This window comes from Myotis myotis, unplaced genomic scaffold (genome assembly GCF_014108235.1).
Source record: "Myotis myotis isolate mMyoMyo1 unplaced genomic scaffold, mMyoMyo1.p scaffold_m19_p_3, whole genome shotgun sequence".
Taxonomy (NCBI): Eukaryota; Metazoa; Chordata; class Mammalia; order Chiroptera; family Vespertilionidae; genus Myotis; species Myotis myotis.
In genome coordinates this window covers 161,967,783-161,983,965 of record NW_023416335.1, presented here as the reverse complement: position 1 = coordinate 161,983,965, position 16,183 = coordinate 161,967,783, and the positions used below count along the sequence as shown (strand labels likewise).

Below are 16,183 nucleotides of genomic sequence, written 5' to 3'. Positions count from 1 at the left end.
GCAGGTCCCCCAGTTTATTGGAAAAACAGAGGACAAGGGGCCAGAGAGGGAAGGGGGCAGTCCAGCAGGGCTCCTTCCAGGGAAGGAGAGCCCTCCTGCCTGGGAGGAGCCAGAGAAGATGCGGAAGAGAAGGGTCCATTCCAAGCAGCAGCCCTTTCTGGTAGGACAAGATGAGCAGAGGAGAGACTGATGGGAACAAGCCTGGTGGTGTATTCGTAGAACACATGGGGAACAGCTACCGAGGCGCTGCTGTTCTCAGCTGGGGGTGGGCGCAGTGGCGCGTCTGGCAGGCAGTAGGAGCTTCTCTGGCTCTCTCTGGGGGCAGCCTAGCACCTCCCTAGGCCGGAGCCCCCTCCACAGGTGGTGTTGAGCTGGCAGCAGGGTGCGCACATTCCGGTGGGCACTGCCAGGTTCCCACCACAGGGGGCATTGCAGGCGCTGCCTACTACTGGTCTGGAGCCAGACACACAGAGGTCCCCACAGACGACTCCGCCCCGGGAGCTGCTGACACCTGTGAGAACAAGGGCTGGGTCAGACGTCACCACCAGCCACCTCCCTTTGGCCTCTGTGATCTGTCCAGCCCGCCAGGGAAGGACTCAGAGAACCTTCAGTTCTAGTTCTGAAGGTGTGGAAGGAACCTGAGCCTGGGGGGGCTGGGAGCCTGGGGTTTTTCTGGCTCTGGTTGTCCTTTGTGACTTGGACAAGCCCCTTACTCTTTCTGCGCCTCCACACCTACACAAGGGGGTGGGGTCAGACTGAGCAATATCCAAGGCCCCTTCCTGAGTGACATATTACTCATATTACTATTCCCCGCCCCCCCCCCCCCCACACACATACAACCCCATTCGTGCTGTGAGGTTCTTCCTGTCAGCAAAGCACAGTCTTTCCTGCTGCATGCCCAACCTACTCCTATTCACTGAGGGAAGAACTGGAAAAACTCTTCCCAGTGTCTATACATTCATCCAGGGAATTCTTTTTGTCCAAGAATTTTCCTTTTAAGGACTCGTGATACTTACAGACATTCACAGATCCAACGCCTTCACACAGCCTGAGTGGGGAAAAGGGAAGAGAGGAGAAGAGAAAAGAGGTCAGAACGAGGTCCTCAGGTTTCCCCTAGGTTATGGGATGGGCGACAGTCACGTCTTTGTGAAACTTTGAAGAGTGCCTTTCTGGCTGCAGCAATGCCAGGGCACACTATTTGGCAAGCAGAGTACAGGCTGGATTTAGCATTCACTTACTCCAAGCCGGCTGCCTTTGCGCAGTGCACAGCCCGGACAACTACACCTGGCCTGTGTGCATGGGTTCTGTTTTAGGAAGGGGAAGGTTCTCTTGGGCAGTGACATGAGACCAGGGCCAGGTTTGGCCAGCGACTCCACCTTAGGACAAAGTGACCTTCCAGAAACAAGGAAGGGAGAGGATTTTGGAAGAGTTGAGGGTAGAATAACTCAATGATCTGAACTGATGGGAAGGGTGTCTAGGTTCTAATCCTAGCAAGGCCAGGTGCTGTTCGGGACTCTAGACATCACAATGGCACTGGCTTTTGTTTTTCCTCCGTATGCCATGTCCAAGTTCCAGTCCTTAGAAATCAAGGATCCAAAGATTCCAGAATCTAGCTTGAGGCCAGTTCTTGGAACTGAGACTGAAATACGGAGGAATCAAAGGTGGGCAGATCTATGCATGTGGAGTTCTTGGGGCAACTGGGCAACTGGGTTGAGCCTCACCTCTGTTCCTCGCCCTCCAACAGGCGCCTGTAGGTGGCGATCTCAATGTCCAGGCCCAGCTTGGAGTTCATCACCTCCTGGTACTCCTTGAGCAGGCAGGCCATGTCCTGCTTGGCCTTCTGCAGGGCAGCCTCCAGCTCGGCCAGCTTGCAGCGGGCATCGCTGACGGCTGTCTCACCCTGCTCCTCTGATTGGGTCACTGCGGCCTCCAGCTTGGTGTTCTGGGGACCCAGAAGAGAACAAGGTGGGGTATGATTTCTGGGTCTCTCTGTCAATTTCCTGGATGTGTCCAGTTTCTCCCAGCCAGCTGTGAACATCCCAGGAACAGAACTCTCACCTTCATCACCTGGGTCTCCCTAAGTGACCACAACTTATAATTCTAGTTATGCAAATGGGCTAGAGGATGAATGGTGAGATTTAGATTGAGCACACATGGCCTGTGAGACCATGGCCAGACCCTCAGCCTCTCTGGTGGCCCAGGGTGCAGATGCCCCGTACCTGGCACTTGGCGTTCTCAACCTCGGCGGTCAGCCTCTGGACCATGCGGTTCAGCTCATTGATCTCCTCCTTAGTGCGGCGCAGGGTCTCCCCGTGACGGATCACTGTGGCCTTCATCTCCTCACACTGGGGGGAAGCAGAGATGCTCCTGAGGCTCAGGATGAGACATCCCCCATTCAGGACACCATGGATGGTAGTGCAGGCTATACAGTGCTCATCCATGGCAGCCCTGCCCTGTCCACTCAACCTGAGAGCTGTCTGGCCTCTGTTACCATCCTTAGGATCAGAATCCCCAGACAAAAGCAGTCTTTTCTAATATATACCTCACATCCCTCCCACTGCCATGTCTAGGAAGCAGGTGTCCTGGGCCACTCACCTTGCTGCGGTACCAGGACTCGGCCTCGGCCCGGCTGCGGCTGGCGATGTCGTCATATTGAGCCTTGATCTCGGCAATGACGCAGTCCATGTTCAGGTCCCGGCTGTTGTCCATCTTGACAACGACTGAGGTGTCTGAGATGTGGGCGTGGAGGACACGGATCTCCTGTGGGGCAGGAGTGAGGGAAGAGGAAGAATAACCAAGTTATCAGAACTTTTCTTCACCTGCTCAGGCTGATGCCTATCATCTCTGGCCCATTTGGAGCCAAAGTCTCTTGTTTGGAGAGGAACTCCCTGATGAGATCACATAACTTTTTGTCCAGATAAAAAAATCCCTCTTAAAAGAAAATGCCAGTAGGTCTCAAAGGCTTGCTGCTGGAATTTTTCAGGCCCACGTGCACCTAGGCGGCTTCCTGCCAGCCAGCATGCTGTGCATCTCCCTTGGGGGCAGACCCTGTGGTGGGGCCACGTCACATTCCCCTGGTCTGACCACACGGAGGAAGGCCATGGGCTGCCCTAGAAAATCTGGAGAACAGGTTGAGCCTGCGTGATGATTCATGTGGCCTCTGCTTTGGGTTCCCCAGACACACTGTCTGTCCTAGAGACCACACACTCTTGCCCCTACTACTTCTGTCCCTTTTAGTTTTCCATTTTCTCTGTCTCCTTTCCTCCCTTTTCCTGCTCCCCTCCAACACTCCAGTCTCAAGCTGGGTTCCCACATCAGCTGGCCTGTAGAGTCTGGGCAGGGGTCGGGGTGCCCGCCATGGCTGAGAGAGTCCCTCACCTCCTCATACAGTCGCCGCAGGAAGTCGATCTCCTCGGTCAGGGCCTCCGCGTTTGCCTCCAGGTCTGACTTGCGGAGGTAGGCGCAGTCCACGTCCTGTGTGGGGTTCAAAAGGCCATGAAATTAGGGTTCCTTGGGATGCTCTGAGGGTTGGCTGCCGTGTGGCAGGGCAGAGAGGATGGGGTGGCCGGGAACTCAGGGCGGGGCTTGGCTTCAGGCACTCACCTTCTTTAGAACCACAAACTCATTCTCCGCTGTGGCCCGAAGTGCAACTTCTTCTTCATACCTGAGGTGGGCAAGGAGAACAGGACCCCGTCTGAGCAGCTCTTAACGTGGCATAGAAGCAGGCATGCAAACATGCCTGATTCCTAGATCTCCTCTGGCTTGTGCCCCTGCCTCCAAAAAAATGAGGCAGCACAAGGAAGAAATCAGGCTGCTGGTCCAGGCCTGCTGGGATACATTGGAGGATCGAAGCATCCACTCTCACATCACCTTTGAGCTCTCAGTTGGGGTGGGAGGGCAGGATCTGGAATCTGTGTGTGCATGTGTGTGTGAGTGAATGTGTGTGTGTATGTGTGTGTGCGTGCGTGTATGTGGATGTGTGTGTGTATGCATGTGTGTGGGGGTGGGGGATTAGGTCAAGGGAGATGGATGTTTTTCTCACCCAGGTCTCCTTTTACCTTTCCTCTGACCCTTCCTCTTGCCCCTGGCTTTGGGATCCCCTCCCGTTCTCCTCCTGGGCTCAGCCAAGAGGAGTCAAGCCCGCTGCTTCCTCCTGCTCTGTGGGCAGGCTGGCTTGGAGCCAGAGGCAGGGGGTGTGGCTGACTGGGAAATCCACAGCGAGAGCCTTACTGAAGGCAGCTGGCCACCCCTCAAAACTGGATTCTTTCAGAGTCCCCAGTATGTACCTGTCATAGCATGTATCGCACACGGTAACTGAAAGTCTGTCTGTGCCCGTGCCACCCTGCCTCCCTTGTAAGTGCCACAAGGACAGGGACTGTGTCTCCTGGTTGTCCCTGGGCAGGGGTATCTGGACCCGGTCTGCCATCTGGCTGGCACCTGGTAGGCACTCAGAAAGTGTTGAGTGAAGGAGTAAACCTAAGAAGAATGTCCATGTCTTTGAGGGCAAGGCTCAAAGGGTCCAGGAATGTTAATTTTTCTGGGGTCTTAAGAGAAAAGTCTGGTGGATGGAGGAAGGAAGAGAACATCATTTCCCTAAGCTTCTGGGAGGAAGCTCTGGAGAGCTCCACCCCTGGGGGGCCAGGAAAGACAGAGTGTAGGTTCTTCCCCGTTCTCAGGCAGAGACCCAGCCACAGGCTGGGACACATTCCTGTGTGGGAGCTCCCTTCAAGCCCTTTCCTGAGCCAGCCCTTCCTGCACTTACTTCTTCTTGTAGCCCTCCAGCACCTCCTGCACATGGTTCAGCTCTGAGGCCAGCCTCCCGCTGTCGGCCTCCACACACTCAGCCTCGCGCCTCAGCGTCTCGATGTAGCCCTCAAACAGCGGCTCCAGGTTGCTCTCGCAGCACTTGCGGTTCTGGTAGTACTGCCACTTGGTCTCCAGCAGCTTGTTCTGCTGCTCCAGGAAGCGCACCTGTTGCCCAGAGGCAGAGCCTGAGAATCTCTTCTTGCAGGATCACAGGGCAAGAGGAAGCCCCAACTCCCTGACCCAGAGTCCTCCCTGATGGGGGTTTGCCATTTCTCAAAGACACACCAGGGCTTAACCAACTCACCACCTGGAAGTCCTTGGGAGCTAACTTTAGTCCCTTTCAGGCAATTTATCTCATGACCTGAAAAGCGCCAAACCATGCTGAGTCCAGCCTCTGCTGCTGCTGGTTAATAATGTATCCTTGGGCACAGCACTTAACCCCTCTGCAGACTGATCGCCTCACTATGAGGGTTTAGCGAGCCCTGGTACCAGGAGGCACCTGCACGCTGAACAGCTGCTACACCAAGTGAGGTGTGATGGTCAGTGTGCAAATGAGCCGTTCAGCCCTTTTGGAAAGGTGGACTATAAAAGTTGAAAAATAAAATAGGTGCCAATTACTGAACCCCTACAACAACAATGCAATTAGTCACCTGGGATGCTCTGTGCTCCAACCCCCTCATTTTACAGATGAGGGATCCAAGTGATCCCCTGCCTGAGATCTCACAATGACAGAGGAAGAACTCAAACTCTGATCTGCTGCCTTCTTGCAGGGTGTGTGTGTGCGCGTGTGCTTCTCTCACTACAGTAATTATTGACTATTGGGCCCAAGAAAATCTCACACCCATCTCCCTGCCAGGAGGTTGACCCACCACCCCGTTTATATCCCTTTGTCTAATACTGCCACACCCCTGGTCAGTCCTTTCTTATGTTATCCTTGGTCTCTCGTGTTGTTAGGAGTTTCAGATTTTCGGTGCTCACTAGTGTTTCCTGGAGGGTATCTCTCTAACATGACTTCTCTGAGGTTGGCTCTGAGTGCTCACTTTGGCCCCGGAACTGCTTCCTCATTGGAGACTTCTCCCCCAACCCCTCGCACCACTGCCACACAGGGTGGTTGCCTGGATTCAGTGGAGAAGACAGCTTCAGACTTGACCTGGACGCTGACATCTGCAGATGGTTTCCACTGTGCCCACCTCCCCACAGGGCCTGGGAGAGTGGGAGCTGTGCCTATTGCATGGTGGCTTGGACAAACCATGTTGGCCCCTGCTCAGTGTCTAAGTAACCACTGGTATGGATACAGCTCTGTGTGGTCCATGAGATTCCCGCCAGGCAGTCTTCCAGCACCACACTCACTAGCCTCGCCCTGGACACAGGGAACACCTCCTTGCCATGTAAGCAGCTACTTGGCTTCAAGCACATTGAACACCCACATGGCAGCCCTTTGCTCACAAGATGTTACCTCTCAGCCCTACAAGTTCTGCCCCTAGTTCTGCTCATGTGTTTTCAGTTTGTCCCGAGCATCAGGCTGGCAGCTCTTGATCCTATTCTTGGCGTTCTGTCTGTGTCCTAGAGGTATAACTGCCTCTCCCTTTGGAATTGGAGCCTCTCTGGGTAAGCCTGCCTCTGGCTTCCCCCCTCAGTGCCCAGCCTGAGTCCTGCACATGGACGGAGTTTAGTAAGGACGTGCTCAAGGACACCCACCTTCTCTGTGGGTACCCTACCTGTCTGGACAGAGGTTGTCTACAATGACATTGCTATCAAATCAGGAGACCCTGCCCAATACACAGCTCTCTGTCAATGTGGTCCATCTCCATCAGATGTGTTCCATCTCCTCCATCAGGCTGGGAGTTCACCTGGACCACATTCCTCCTGCCCCTGACTCCTCTCCAGTGCCAAGCCCAGCAACAGAGGGTTCAGGGAAGGGCTGGTCAGGGACACCCACCTTGTCGATGAAGGCAGCGAACCTGCTGTTGAGACACTTGATCTGCTCCTTCTCCTCATGCTTCACGCACTGCGCGTTGGGGTCGATCTCCAGGTTGAGGGGCGTGAGGAGGCTCTCATTGACGGACACGGTGGTGATGCAGGGCGGGCTGGGTCCGCACACGCCGCCTGAGCGGTATCCGAAGCTGCGTCCACAGGAGCCAGAGCGGAAGGTGCCGCAGACGCTCTGGCTGCCAAAGCCCCCTGTGAGGCCGCGGTAGCAGGAGACCCCGCGGTAGGGGGCAGCGGTGATGCAGCAGCGGCCGGGCCGGGGCCCGCAGGCGGAGGCGCAGCTGAAGTTCCTGGGGCCAAATCCACAGCCCACGGAGCTGAATCCACAGTTCATGCTGGAGATAGGGAGGTATCCGAAGAGTGGAGAAGCTGGCAGGGAATGGAGCCAAAGGCCTGTGCTCCCTGGGCTGTGGCAGGCCCTTTTATGCACCAGGGGCAGCTGGCATTAAAAGGGACAGCAAAGAGACAATAGCTGCATTTTATTGGCTTGGCATCATCCCGGGCTCTTAAGAGCCAACCCCGCTTGCCTCCTCAGTGTAGCTGTGTCAACAATCCCCAGCCACTGGCCTGTTTCATCTTCAAAGCCCTTTACAAGCTTCCTCAAGGCCTCTCCCCGCCCATGAGGATGTGGAGTAGTGGAGAAGGGAGAAGGGCTCCTGGAAGCATCAGTTGGACTCCACGCTCGGATGCAGGGAATGGGTGCAGTGGCCTGGGGAGGAGCCTGCTTCCCAAACCCTTTCCTGGAGGGGGCTCAGCTGTGCTATGGCCCCCTGACCTGGCCTCAGGTGGAGCAGCTGGTCTATCCCAAGGAGGGGCCTTGTCCCCAACAACCTCTTGTTCTAGGCTCTTTGCCTTCCCTCTTGCTCTAAGAATATCCCTCTCTTCTGTGTCAACATGAGCCTCTCCTAATCTGTTCCTTTTTAGAGTGCAGTCAGGGAGGAGGATTGGGGTAGAGGTTTGGGAGGGAGCATGGCCTCTGTACTTTGAGGAATTCCTAGGAAGACAGAAGCCATGGACTCCAGCTGGGACATGGGAGACACTGAGTCAGAGCTCAGAAGGAAACCAGCGCCATTCTTCAGAGTTCTGGGGATCGTTGCCAGTGGGATAGATTTAGGAGTGGGAGTGTGGAATACCCCAGAGCGACAGGGCATAATCAGGGAAGGCTTCTTGGAGGTGGCTTTAAGGAGGACTGGGGTGGGATGGGGATAGGATTGGGAGGAGACAAGAAAGGAGTCCAGTTCTGATTTGGAGACTAGACTGTGTAATCAGTCATTCCTCATTCATTCAGTAAATTCTTATTGAGTTCCAACTATGCAGGAGACACTGGCTGGGTTCCTGGAATCCAGCAGAGACCTGAGGTGTTTGGAGGTAGGAAAGGGTGGCATAAATATGGGGTGCAAGGCTGAGTTGGGGTATGATGTGGGGTATGAGAGTCCTTGAGTTCTCAGCAGGGAAGTTGAGCAATGAATACTGGTATGCACGCACTCATCAGGAAGGGTGAAAGGTACTGAAGATGGGGTGAGGGAGGTCACCAGGGTCCTAAAATGGCATCACTTCCTCCCCTCACAGGACCCATTGGGTGAGAGGAGGAGGGGGTTCATGTGGCTGTCCCTCAGCCAAACTCCCCTCTTCTGTTTGGGCTTAGACTGTGATGTGTGGACAGTGGCACCAAGCCAGGAGGTTCCCTGAACCCAAGTATCTGAGCCCATAAACCCTTCCAAGCACACGTGTCTTGACCGCCTTTGAACCTAAGGATGACTCCTCCAATGGGCCTGTTTCCTGACCGGCCGTGACCAAACACTGACCCCGTCTGGCCTAAAAATAGCCCTTCATGCATCCCCTCAGGGCCTCACCAGGGCCTCCCTCGTCCCTCTCAGGGCGAGTGGCCTGTTATACCCCAGAGTGAGGGAGGACTCCTGTTTTCTGGGAGGACGGGTGATGGTGCCATGGAAATCTGTCAGGGAGCTGGGCAACTTCTGCATGCATTCTAAAGAAAGGACACTCCCAGTCTTCCTCTTGGGCCCTGTGGATAGATTTGCACAGTCTCTTGTTTCTGGGGTAGGAACTCTGTGGGTGTGGTGCATGGGCCTTGGGTTAGGGGCTTCTGGTGTGAGACACACAAGGAAGCAAGGCCTGGGGGTTAGGGGTGGCTGATTCCAGCTGACTGGTTGGTGGGATTTCAGGAGCACTTCTCTGGGAGGTGTGGCTGGTGGGTACTTTCATGTTAAACCTTTTTCTGGGTCAAATGTCTGCCAGACATTCAAGAAAGAACCAAGTCTTTCTCTCCACTTGGCTCAATCCACATTGGAACTAGTGAGCACCTGAAAGGCTCTCAATCCATGCCCAAGGATTTATTTCTTGGTAAAATGCTGGGGGATGCAAGGCAGTGAATTCTTCATAAAAATTTCTCTATCACTGCAATGGCAATTGTGCCCCATCCTCTTACTCCGCTCACTTCTCAACGCAGTGAGCTGGATTATTAAGTGATACCCTTCACTGAGGGTCTCTGTGTTGACACATCCACCTCCTTGGTTTCCGGGGGAACTGTGAGTGTGCCCCGGTCCCTGTCCTGATTGGAGATGATGGAAGCATGGACAATGGAGATAAAAAGCTGGGTTTTGAGCCCAGCTCTGCCACTTACTAGCTTTGGGACCTGGGACAACTTATGTTTCTCTAGTTTTGTTACCTGTGAAATATGAATGGCAACCCATGCCTTGCTGGGTGTTGGAAGGGGTAATCGATTGCCTGGTGGTAGGAGGCGCCCCCTCCAACCCTCTCACTACTAACAAGGTGACTGGTCTTGGTTACATGCAGCCAGCAGGGCCTTGCAAAGAGATAGTGTGCACGGGCTGTGAGGTGCCATTCCTGCTTGAGCACAAGCAGCCCAGCAGCTTTTACAAGGCAGTCATGGCCACCTCAGAAAGCCTTAATTAAAGCACCTATTTGTAAATGGCCCAGAACAAAGAGAATGACAGACTTAGTGAGCCCCTTGAAAACCGACTTAGACAGGAAGCTGACAAAGGGACAGCAGCAGCCCGCCAGGCTGCTTCCTTCCACCAGAGCAACTGGCTGCGATGAGTTCCCTTCCTCACCATAGGCTGCAAAGGCTCTGGCCGAGCCCCAGGCTGGGTCAGTTGCCAAGGCCTGTGCCTTGTGTCAGCCTTCACCAGCCCGCCTGCGTCTGAAGTGACCCAGCAATCGGCCCCTGAGAGAAGTCCAGCCCACATCTGAAAGCAGTTCTCCTGCAAGGACAAGGCAAGTCATTGTGGCGTTATCTATAGCAGAAGGAAGTTGGAGGCAACCTAGATGACCTGAGATTGGACAGAGTCAGAAGATGATAAATGCATATTATGGAAGCTAAACACAACAAAGTCGATGTACATACAGACAACATAGTGTTGGGTTAAAAAATATCAAAACCGTACCATTTATCTAATTAAAACATACACACACTGAAAGCACTGCTACTTACTGCCCAGTAATGAGCACATATTTGGGATGACATCACATGTGCTACAGTGGGTGCCTTTGGTGAGGAGAGTGAGAGGAGAGATGGGAAATGAAGGGAACAGATGAATGAAACAGAAGGGTTTCTGTGGGCTCATAAGGATACTATGCTCAGGACTGGAGACTAATGGGCTCAGCTTCCTGCTTAGGAGGCCCCAAAGCAAAACCAAACATAAAATAAAGAAAGTGGGAAGGACTAGGAGATGACCTAAGAGGGCTTTGTTGGGGCCAGCCTGAGGACTGGCTGAGGAGCCTCAGTCATCTTCTGTTGAGCATTTGGTGCCTGGGTAGATGTGTTTTGGAAGCAGATTTTTAGGGGGGCGAAACTGTCAAGTCATGGGATGGAGCAGAGGAGGGAAGCCTGGTACACAGATCTGTTAGGTTAACATGTGGTGGCTGCGAGCCCCCAGGGAGGATACACCCTGGGGCTGCTGAGCACTTGAAAGGAAGCTGCTGGGAGAATGAAAAATCCAGGTTGGGAAGAGACAGGGAAGCCACACCTTGTGTTGATCAACCTGGGAAGGCTTCCTGGAGGAAGAGGGCTTTCCCCCACGATGGCATTAGGTGCCGTCTGCAGCCAGGCTAGAGTGCCCTCTAGTGGAAACAGTGTGGGAGTCCAGGAGAGTCTTTTCTAAGGCACCTCTGCCACAGAGCAGTGACTCAACAGGGCCCCAGGGGCATCTCTGAGCTACAGAACTTAGGGTTTTGGACTGTAAAATGGGTTGCACGTCATGTGGCTATGCTGCAATTGGAGGAGCTCCAGGAATAAGACAGGAAAGGGGTAATTATCAGTGTTTTGGGGCCAACTTTTCTTCCTTTTGTCTCCCGAAGTTCCTCCTTCTCTGGCAAGCTTCTGCGCTGTTGGAGTTGGGGAACTCTGAAGGGCACTGTCTCCCACGGCGCCCTCCAGACAGCTAGCTGCCTCCCATCTCATGGGCCAGATAGACAGACCTGGACGTGTTCCTTAAGTAGACCCCAAAGCTGAGACCCTGTAACTTCTGGCTGTCCTCCATGTCTTTGGGCACCTGTCCCCAGCTGCCTCACTTAGCCCCTGTGGGCACACATCCCCTCTCTCTGTCCCCCTCCCTCCCACCCAAGACAGACACGTGCTCTCCGTCAGGACTCCTCACAGGGCTGGGCCTCAGGGCCTCCCCACTGGGTGCTGTCTTGGCCAGCAGTGAGTGACCCTTAGGAAGCAATGAGGAGGCTCAAGCCGGTCATTCTCCATCCTGTGTGGCCTGAGCAGCAGAGGGCAAGGTGCCACTGCTCTGGACACTGCATGGCTGAGTGCTGCTAAGGGAGCAGGAGCTCCCTGAGAGAGAAAAATGAGCCAGCCCTGCTGAGCACTTCCCAGACTACACACGGTTGGTTTTAAAGCTGCTGAGTTTTGGGTGGTTCATTGCACAGCCACGTGAGCTCCTGACCGGATTCCATGATTTGCAACCATTCTCGATTATTAGAGTCATTTCAGTCCAGAATCTAAGGAGTCCTAGCCTCATGGTAAAATTTCAGCTTTGATCTCTGCTCAAACCTTCTCTCTCTCCCACCCTTCAGCCACCTCCCCACGCCTGGCTAGCCTGTTTCTGGTTCTCATGCTCAGCTCAGTGGGGCGGGGTCTTTCATCACAAACTCCCTTCTTTTTTGAGGTTTTTCAACCGCTGTTGCACCAGGGGAGGTGTTGTCCATCAGGTTCTGCCTAAGTGGCAGCTGGTGGGGGCAGCAGGCTCTGTGTCTACCTCTAAAGTTGGGTGGTGGCACCACAAGTCTGACGTTCCAGGGTTCATTCCCATAAAGCCCCCCAGCACCAATGCTGCCTTGCAACGTTTGGCTGTACCTTGTGGCCCCCCCTCACCTCCCCATGCTGCTGGACACTTGCCAGACTGCGCCCCTTCCAGCTCAGCTTTCCTCCCAGGCCATCTTTGGGGCCCTTGACCATGAGGAGAGGTGGCCAGGTCCAACGTGAAGCTCTCTTAGAACTTGGGGAGACGAGCTGCCAACCTGAGAATCATCATCTTGACTCCTTTCCTCTCCCCCCACATCTAGTAAATTGACAGGCCCTTCTAATACCTCGTGGTTGATTCCATTTCTTCTCCATTTCTCCAACACTGTCTTAGCTCAGGCCCTTGTTATTTCACATTTCATTTCATGCGAGAACTTGCTAACTGGATTTTCTGCCTTTTATTATGTTCCCACAATCTGTTTTTCATCCCACTACTTAGTTGATCTGGTCATACATCCAGTCACTTTCCTTCCTTCCTTCCATTCATCCGTCCATCCATCCTCCATCCCAACCCACCACCTCTGTATGTAACCATCAGAGGAAAATCCTCTACTGCTGATGGGACAAAGGCCGTACTCAGGAAAGGGGCACACAGTGCTCCTGTCTTGGCCCTGCCTATGCTTCCAACCTCATTTCCCCTGTGCTCCTGCCATGCTCCATGCTCCGCTTGCTGCTCTGACCCTGAGGGGGGCACTCTTGCTCAGGCCTCCACACCTCTATGCACTCTATCCCCTGGGTTTGGGAACTCAAGTCTGGGCTCAGGGTCTGTTTCCTCTCAACAGAGTCGGGTATGTGTCTATTATCACACTGTGGATCAGCGATTTCGGCCCTTTTCATCTCATGGCACACATAAATGAATTACTAAAATTCTGCGGCACACCAAAAAAGTACATAATTTTTTTGCTAATCTGACAAAAATAGGTATGATTTTGATTAGTTTACAAAAAAGGCCACAATAGTGATTACCTACCCTTTTTGCTCCAAAGTGACTTTAAAAAAAAAAAAATCAGGTACCTATACTTGCGTATAAGGATTTCTGGTACCAAGAATTAACCAATCAGATGCAACCTCTTTTATGTGATGTGACTAAGAAGATGCAACTCTATTATTAGTACATGACCTTTATATTTATGGTTCAAGACAGGGCATTCACATCAGACAACTATTGTTGTGTTGGCTGTTGTCATTTTTTTATTTGACAGTTTAAGGGAAAAGATGTCCGTGCCCCTGACTAATTAGTCAGGTATTGCATGTTTTAAAATTCTTTCGATACATCGGTTGAAAATCACTGCTGTAGAAGTTTGATTTCTCCATCGTGACCAGTAGGCTGTGAGCCTCTTAAAGACAGAGAACGAGGTAGGAGAATGGGTATTCAGTGGCCACCATGCTTCCCTAGGTCACAGAGCACCAGCTTGTGTGGCCCTAATGCCCTTGCCAGATATATTCAGGTGCTTGGGAAAGGCTTGGTGCCAAAGAGGCATGCTGGGCAGGGCAGCCTCGGCAGGGTCCGAACAGGGTTCACTGGCAGCTGTGATGTCTGTGACAGGGCCTCCCACACTCCAGCCCTGGTGGTTTTCTAGCCGAGGAGTCTGGCCAGGAACTGCCAACTTCCCTCCGGAAGCAGAGCACAGCAGGAGATTCAAGCTGAGATCCTCCCTTCCGAGTTTTCATTTTGGGGAGACACCCTCATAATGTTGGGGATGTCAGGAAGAAATCCAAGAATCCACTTGGAAAAGCAGGAGACAGTGGTAAGGTGAGAGCTGGAGGTCAGGGCCATGATAGTGAGGCTGCAGCTCTTCAATGCTCTGAAGGCCGTGGGCTCAGAAATGTGGGTTCAAGCAGGCCCAAGGCTTGGAGAGATGGTGATCTCCAGGTTGCAGACAGCAGAGCCTGGGCAAGCATTTGGGATGCTCACCTTGACATTTTCCTCACGGTGCCGCTGTTTTACTTTATTGTGGTGGCAAGTTTAACCCACAAGAAAGCGTGGAGGCATCCTTGATTCCTCCCCTTCTCTCGCATCCCAGATCCAATATGTCGAGAAATCCGTTTTCAAATCTTTCTTTGCATTTCATCCAAGGCTGGTCACTGCTTACACCGTCCAGGGATTCCTTCCTTCCACACCTTTATGCATGGGGCTCCATTATCTCCCTGGGGTGACCCTTCTCTTTCCTGCCACTGTTACCTCTCTTACAGTCTGTTTTCTGGGCAGCCATCACATCACCGTGATCAGTTAGCATGTCAGATAACTTTCCTCTGCACAAGCCCCGCAGCTCCACGCTGCACTCAGTGGGAGTTGCAGTCCTCGCAAGGCCTGCTGGTCCTCCATGGTCGGAGTGGAGCACCTCCCTCCTTGTGTCTCCTAAACTCGCCTGCACCGTCCAGAACTCTCGCTGCCACTATTCAAACCGCAGTGGCTTCCTTGCTCCTGGTGGGAACACACCAGGCCTGTTCCTACCTTAGGCCTTTGCACTGTCTCTTGCCGCTGCCCACAGGGTTCATCCTCTGACCTCCTCAAAGTCTTTGTTCAATGTCACCTTCTCAGGGCAGCTGCCTCGGACCACTCAGTTACAGTTGGACCCCACCTTTCTCCCAGCTCTCCTGACCTTCCTTACCCTGTTCTATTTCTCCTTTCCACAACACGTATCACCGCCTAACATATACAGTGGGGCCTTGACTTATGAGTGTCACGACTAACGAGTTTTTCTAGATACAAGCCGTCTCTAGGCCGATTTTTTGCTTTGAGTTGCGAGCTAAGATTTGGGTTACGAGCCAGCTTCAGATACCCCACCGTTAGTTGGCGCAGCGAACGTCACAGTGAACGCCACAACATCAGCCCAGCATCACGTGTCTCACTCGTTCACTTTAAGATCTGACATACGAGTAATTTGAGTTACGAGCTCCATCACAGAACGAATTACACTCATAAGTCAAGGCCCCACTGTAATCTATTCATTTAAGTGTATTGTCGATACAAAAGTATACATCTTTATGTTATTCACGGATGCACCCCAAGCTCACAGAACGATGCCTGGCATGCAGTGGGTACTCCATGAATAGAAACTAAGAGAGACCAGTGTGAGGCAGGCCCCTTCCAGAGCATCAGCTTTGAGTTCAGTTTCTATTTTGCTGGCCTGCTCAGGGTGTTTATCCCGGAGAAGCTCTCTCACCTCCTGGCACACTTGACTTTTCCCTATCAGTGCGGCTGGTGTGGGAGATGTGCTTCTGTGGCCAGCCAGCAGCGAGGCAGCGGTGTGGCTGCAAGAACAAAAGACTGGAGTAAGTTGTTTCTGTAGGTATTTGGTTTGTAGGGTGTCTCCCCAGCCCATCCTCCTGACTTGGCTCATCCTTGGAGCTCATCATCAGATGCCGAAACAAGGCCGTCATCTCAGACCTGTGCTCCTGGGGCAGCAACTGCTGCCTCTGGATCCATCTCCATACTCCCCACATGGAGTGTGTGTGTGTGTGTGTGTGTGTGAGAGAGAGAGAGAGAGAGAGAGAGAGAGAGAGAGAGAGAGAGAGAGAAGATTCTCTATTCTCTCTGGTTCCATTTGGCTCTTTTCGTATGCCTCCCCCGAAGCCCATTTCCTGTAGAGGGGCATATTCTGGAAGATTCTTTCTTGTTCTTGTCTTGGTGCACAGAGGTTCTCTAAAATGAGTGCTTCACTCAGGGGTCTGGGGAGCTGGGCCTTTGGAGTAATTATAGCTTTCACAAAGCAGGTGCTCTCCCCATTGGGCTGCATTTCCACCCCGCTCTTCCTGGGTGTGACAAGGAGGCCCCTGTAAGATGAAGGTGGGAGGCTGGGGGTGAGCAGCCCCAGTGGAGGGCCTGGGCTTTGCAAGGGATCTCAAGAGCTGGGTGATTTCTCTGGTTGGCACTCTTGCCTCGGGCCTCTCTGCCAACTCTCCCCATCCGGACCTGCCTAGGTCTCCGACCTTCCTGATCCTCCACTGCCATGAGTGGCCTCAGAAACTAAGAGCATGCCCTCTGCCCGGTCAGTCATCTTTCCCTCTCGCCACGGATCTTTCCTGCTCCCATCTGGTCTCCCCATGAGACCCAGCTTCCTCAAGGGCAAACTCTGCCTACCCAGGTTGATTTCCCTC

The 16,183-nt window shown here is 53.3% G+C and overlaps 1 protein-coding gene across 1 annotated transcript; it reads right to left on the bottom strand.

Moving 5' to 3' along the window:
• On the bottom strand, positions 1-7,229 carry KRT83 (keratin 83). The gene is made up of 9 exons (XM_036301422.1): positions 6,746-7,229; positions 4,763-4,971; positions 3,604-3,664; positions 3,379-3,474; positions 2,596-2,760; positions 2,220-2,345; positions 1,722-1,942; positions 1,017-1,048; positions 1-511 (listed from the first exon to the last, which is right to left on the bottom strand). Exons 1-9 carry the CDS (start codon positions 7,127-7,129, stop codon positions 327-329), a joined length of 1,479 nt encoding a protein of 492 aa, XP_036157315.1. The 5' UTR covers positions 7,130-7,229; the 3' UTR covers positions 1-326.
• Positions 7,230-16,183: the final 8,954 nt, after the last annotated feature.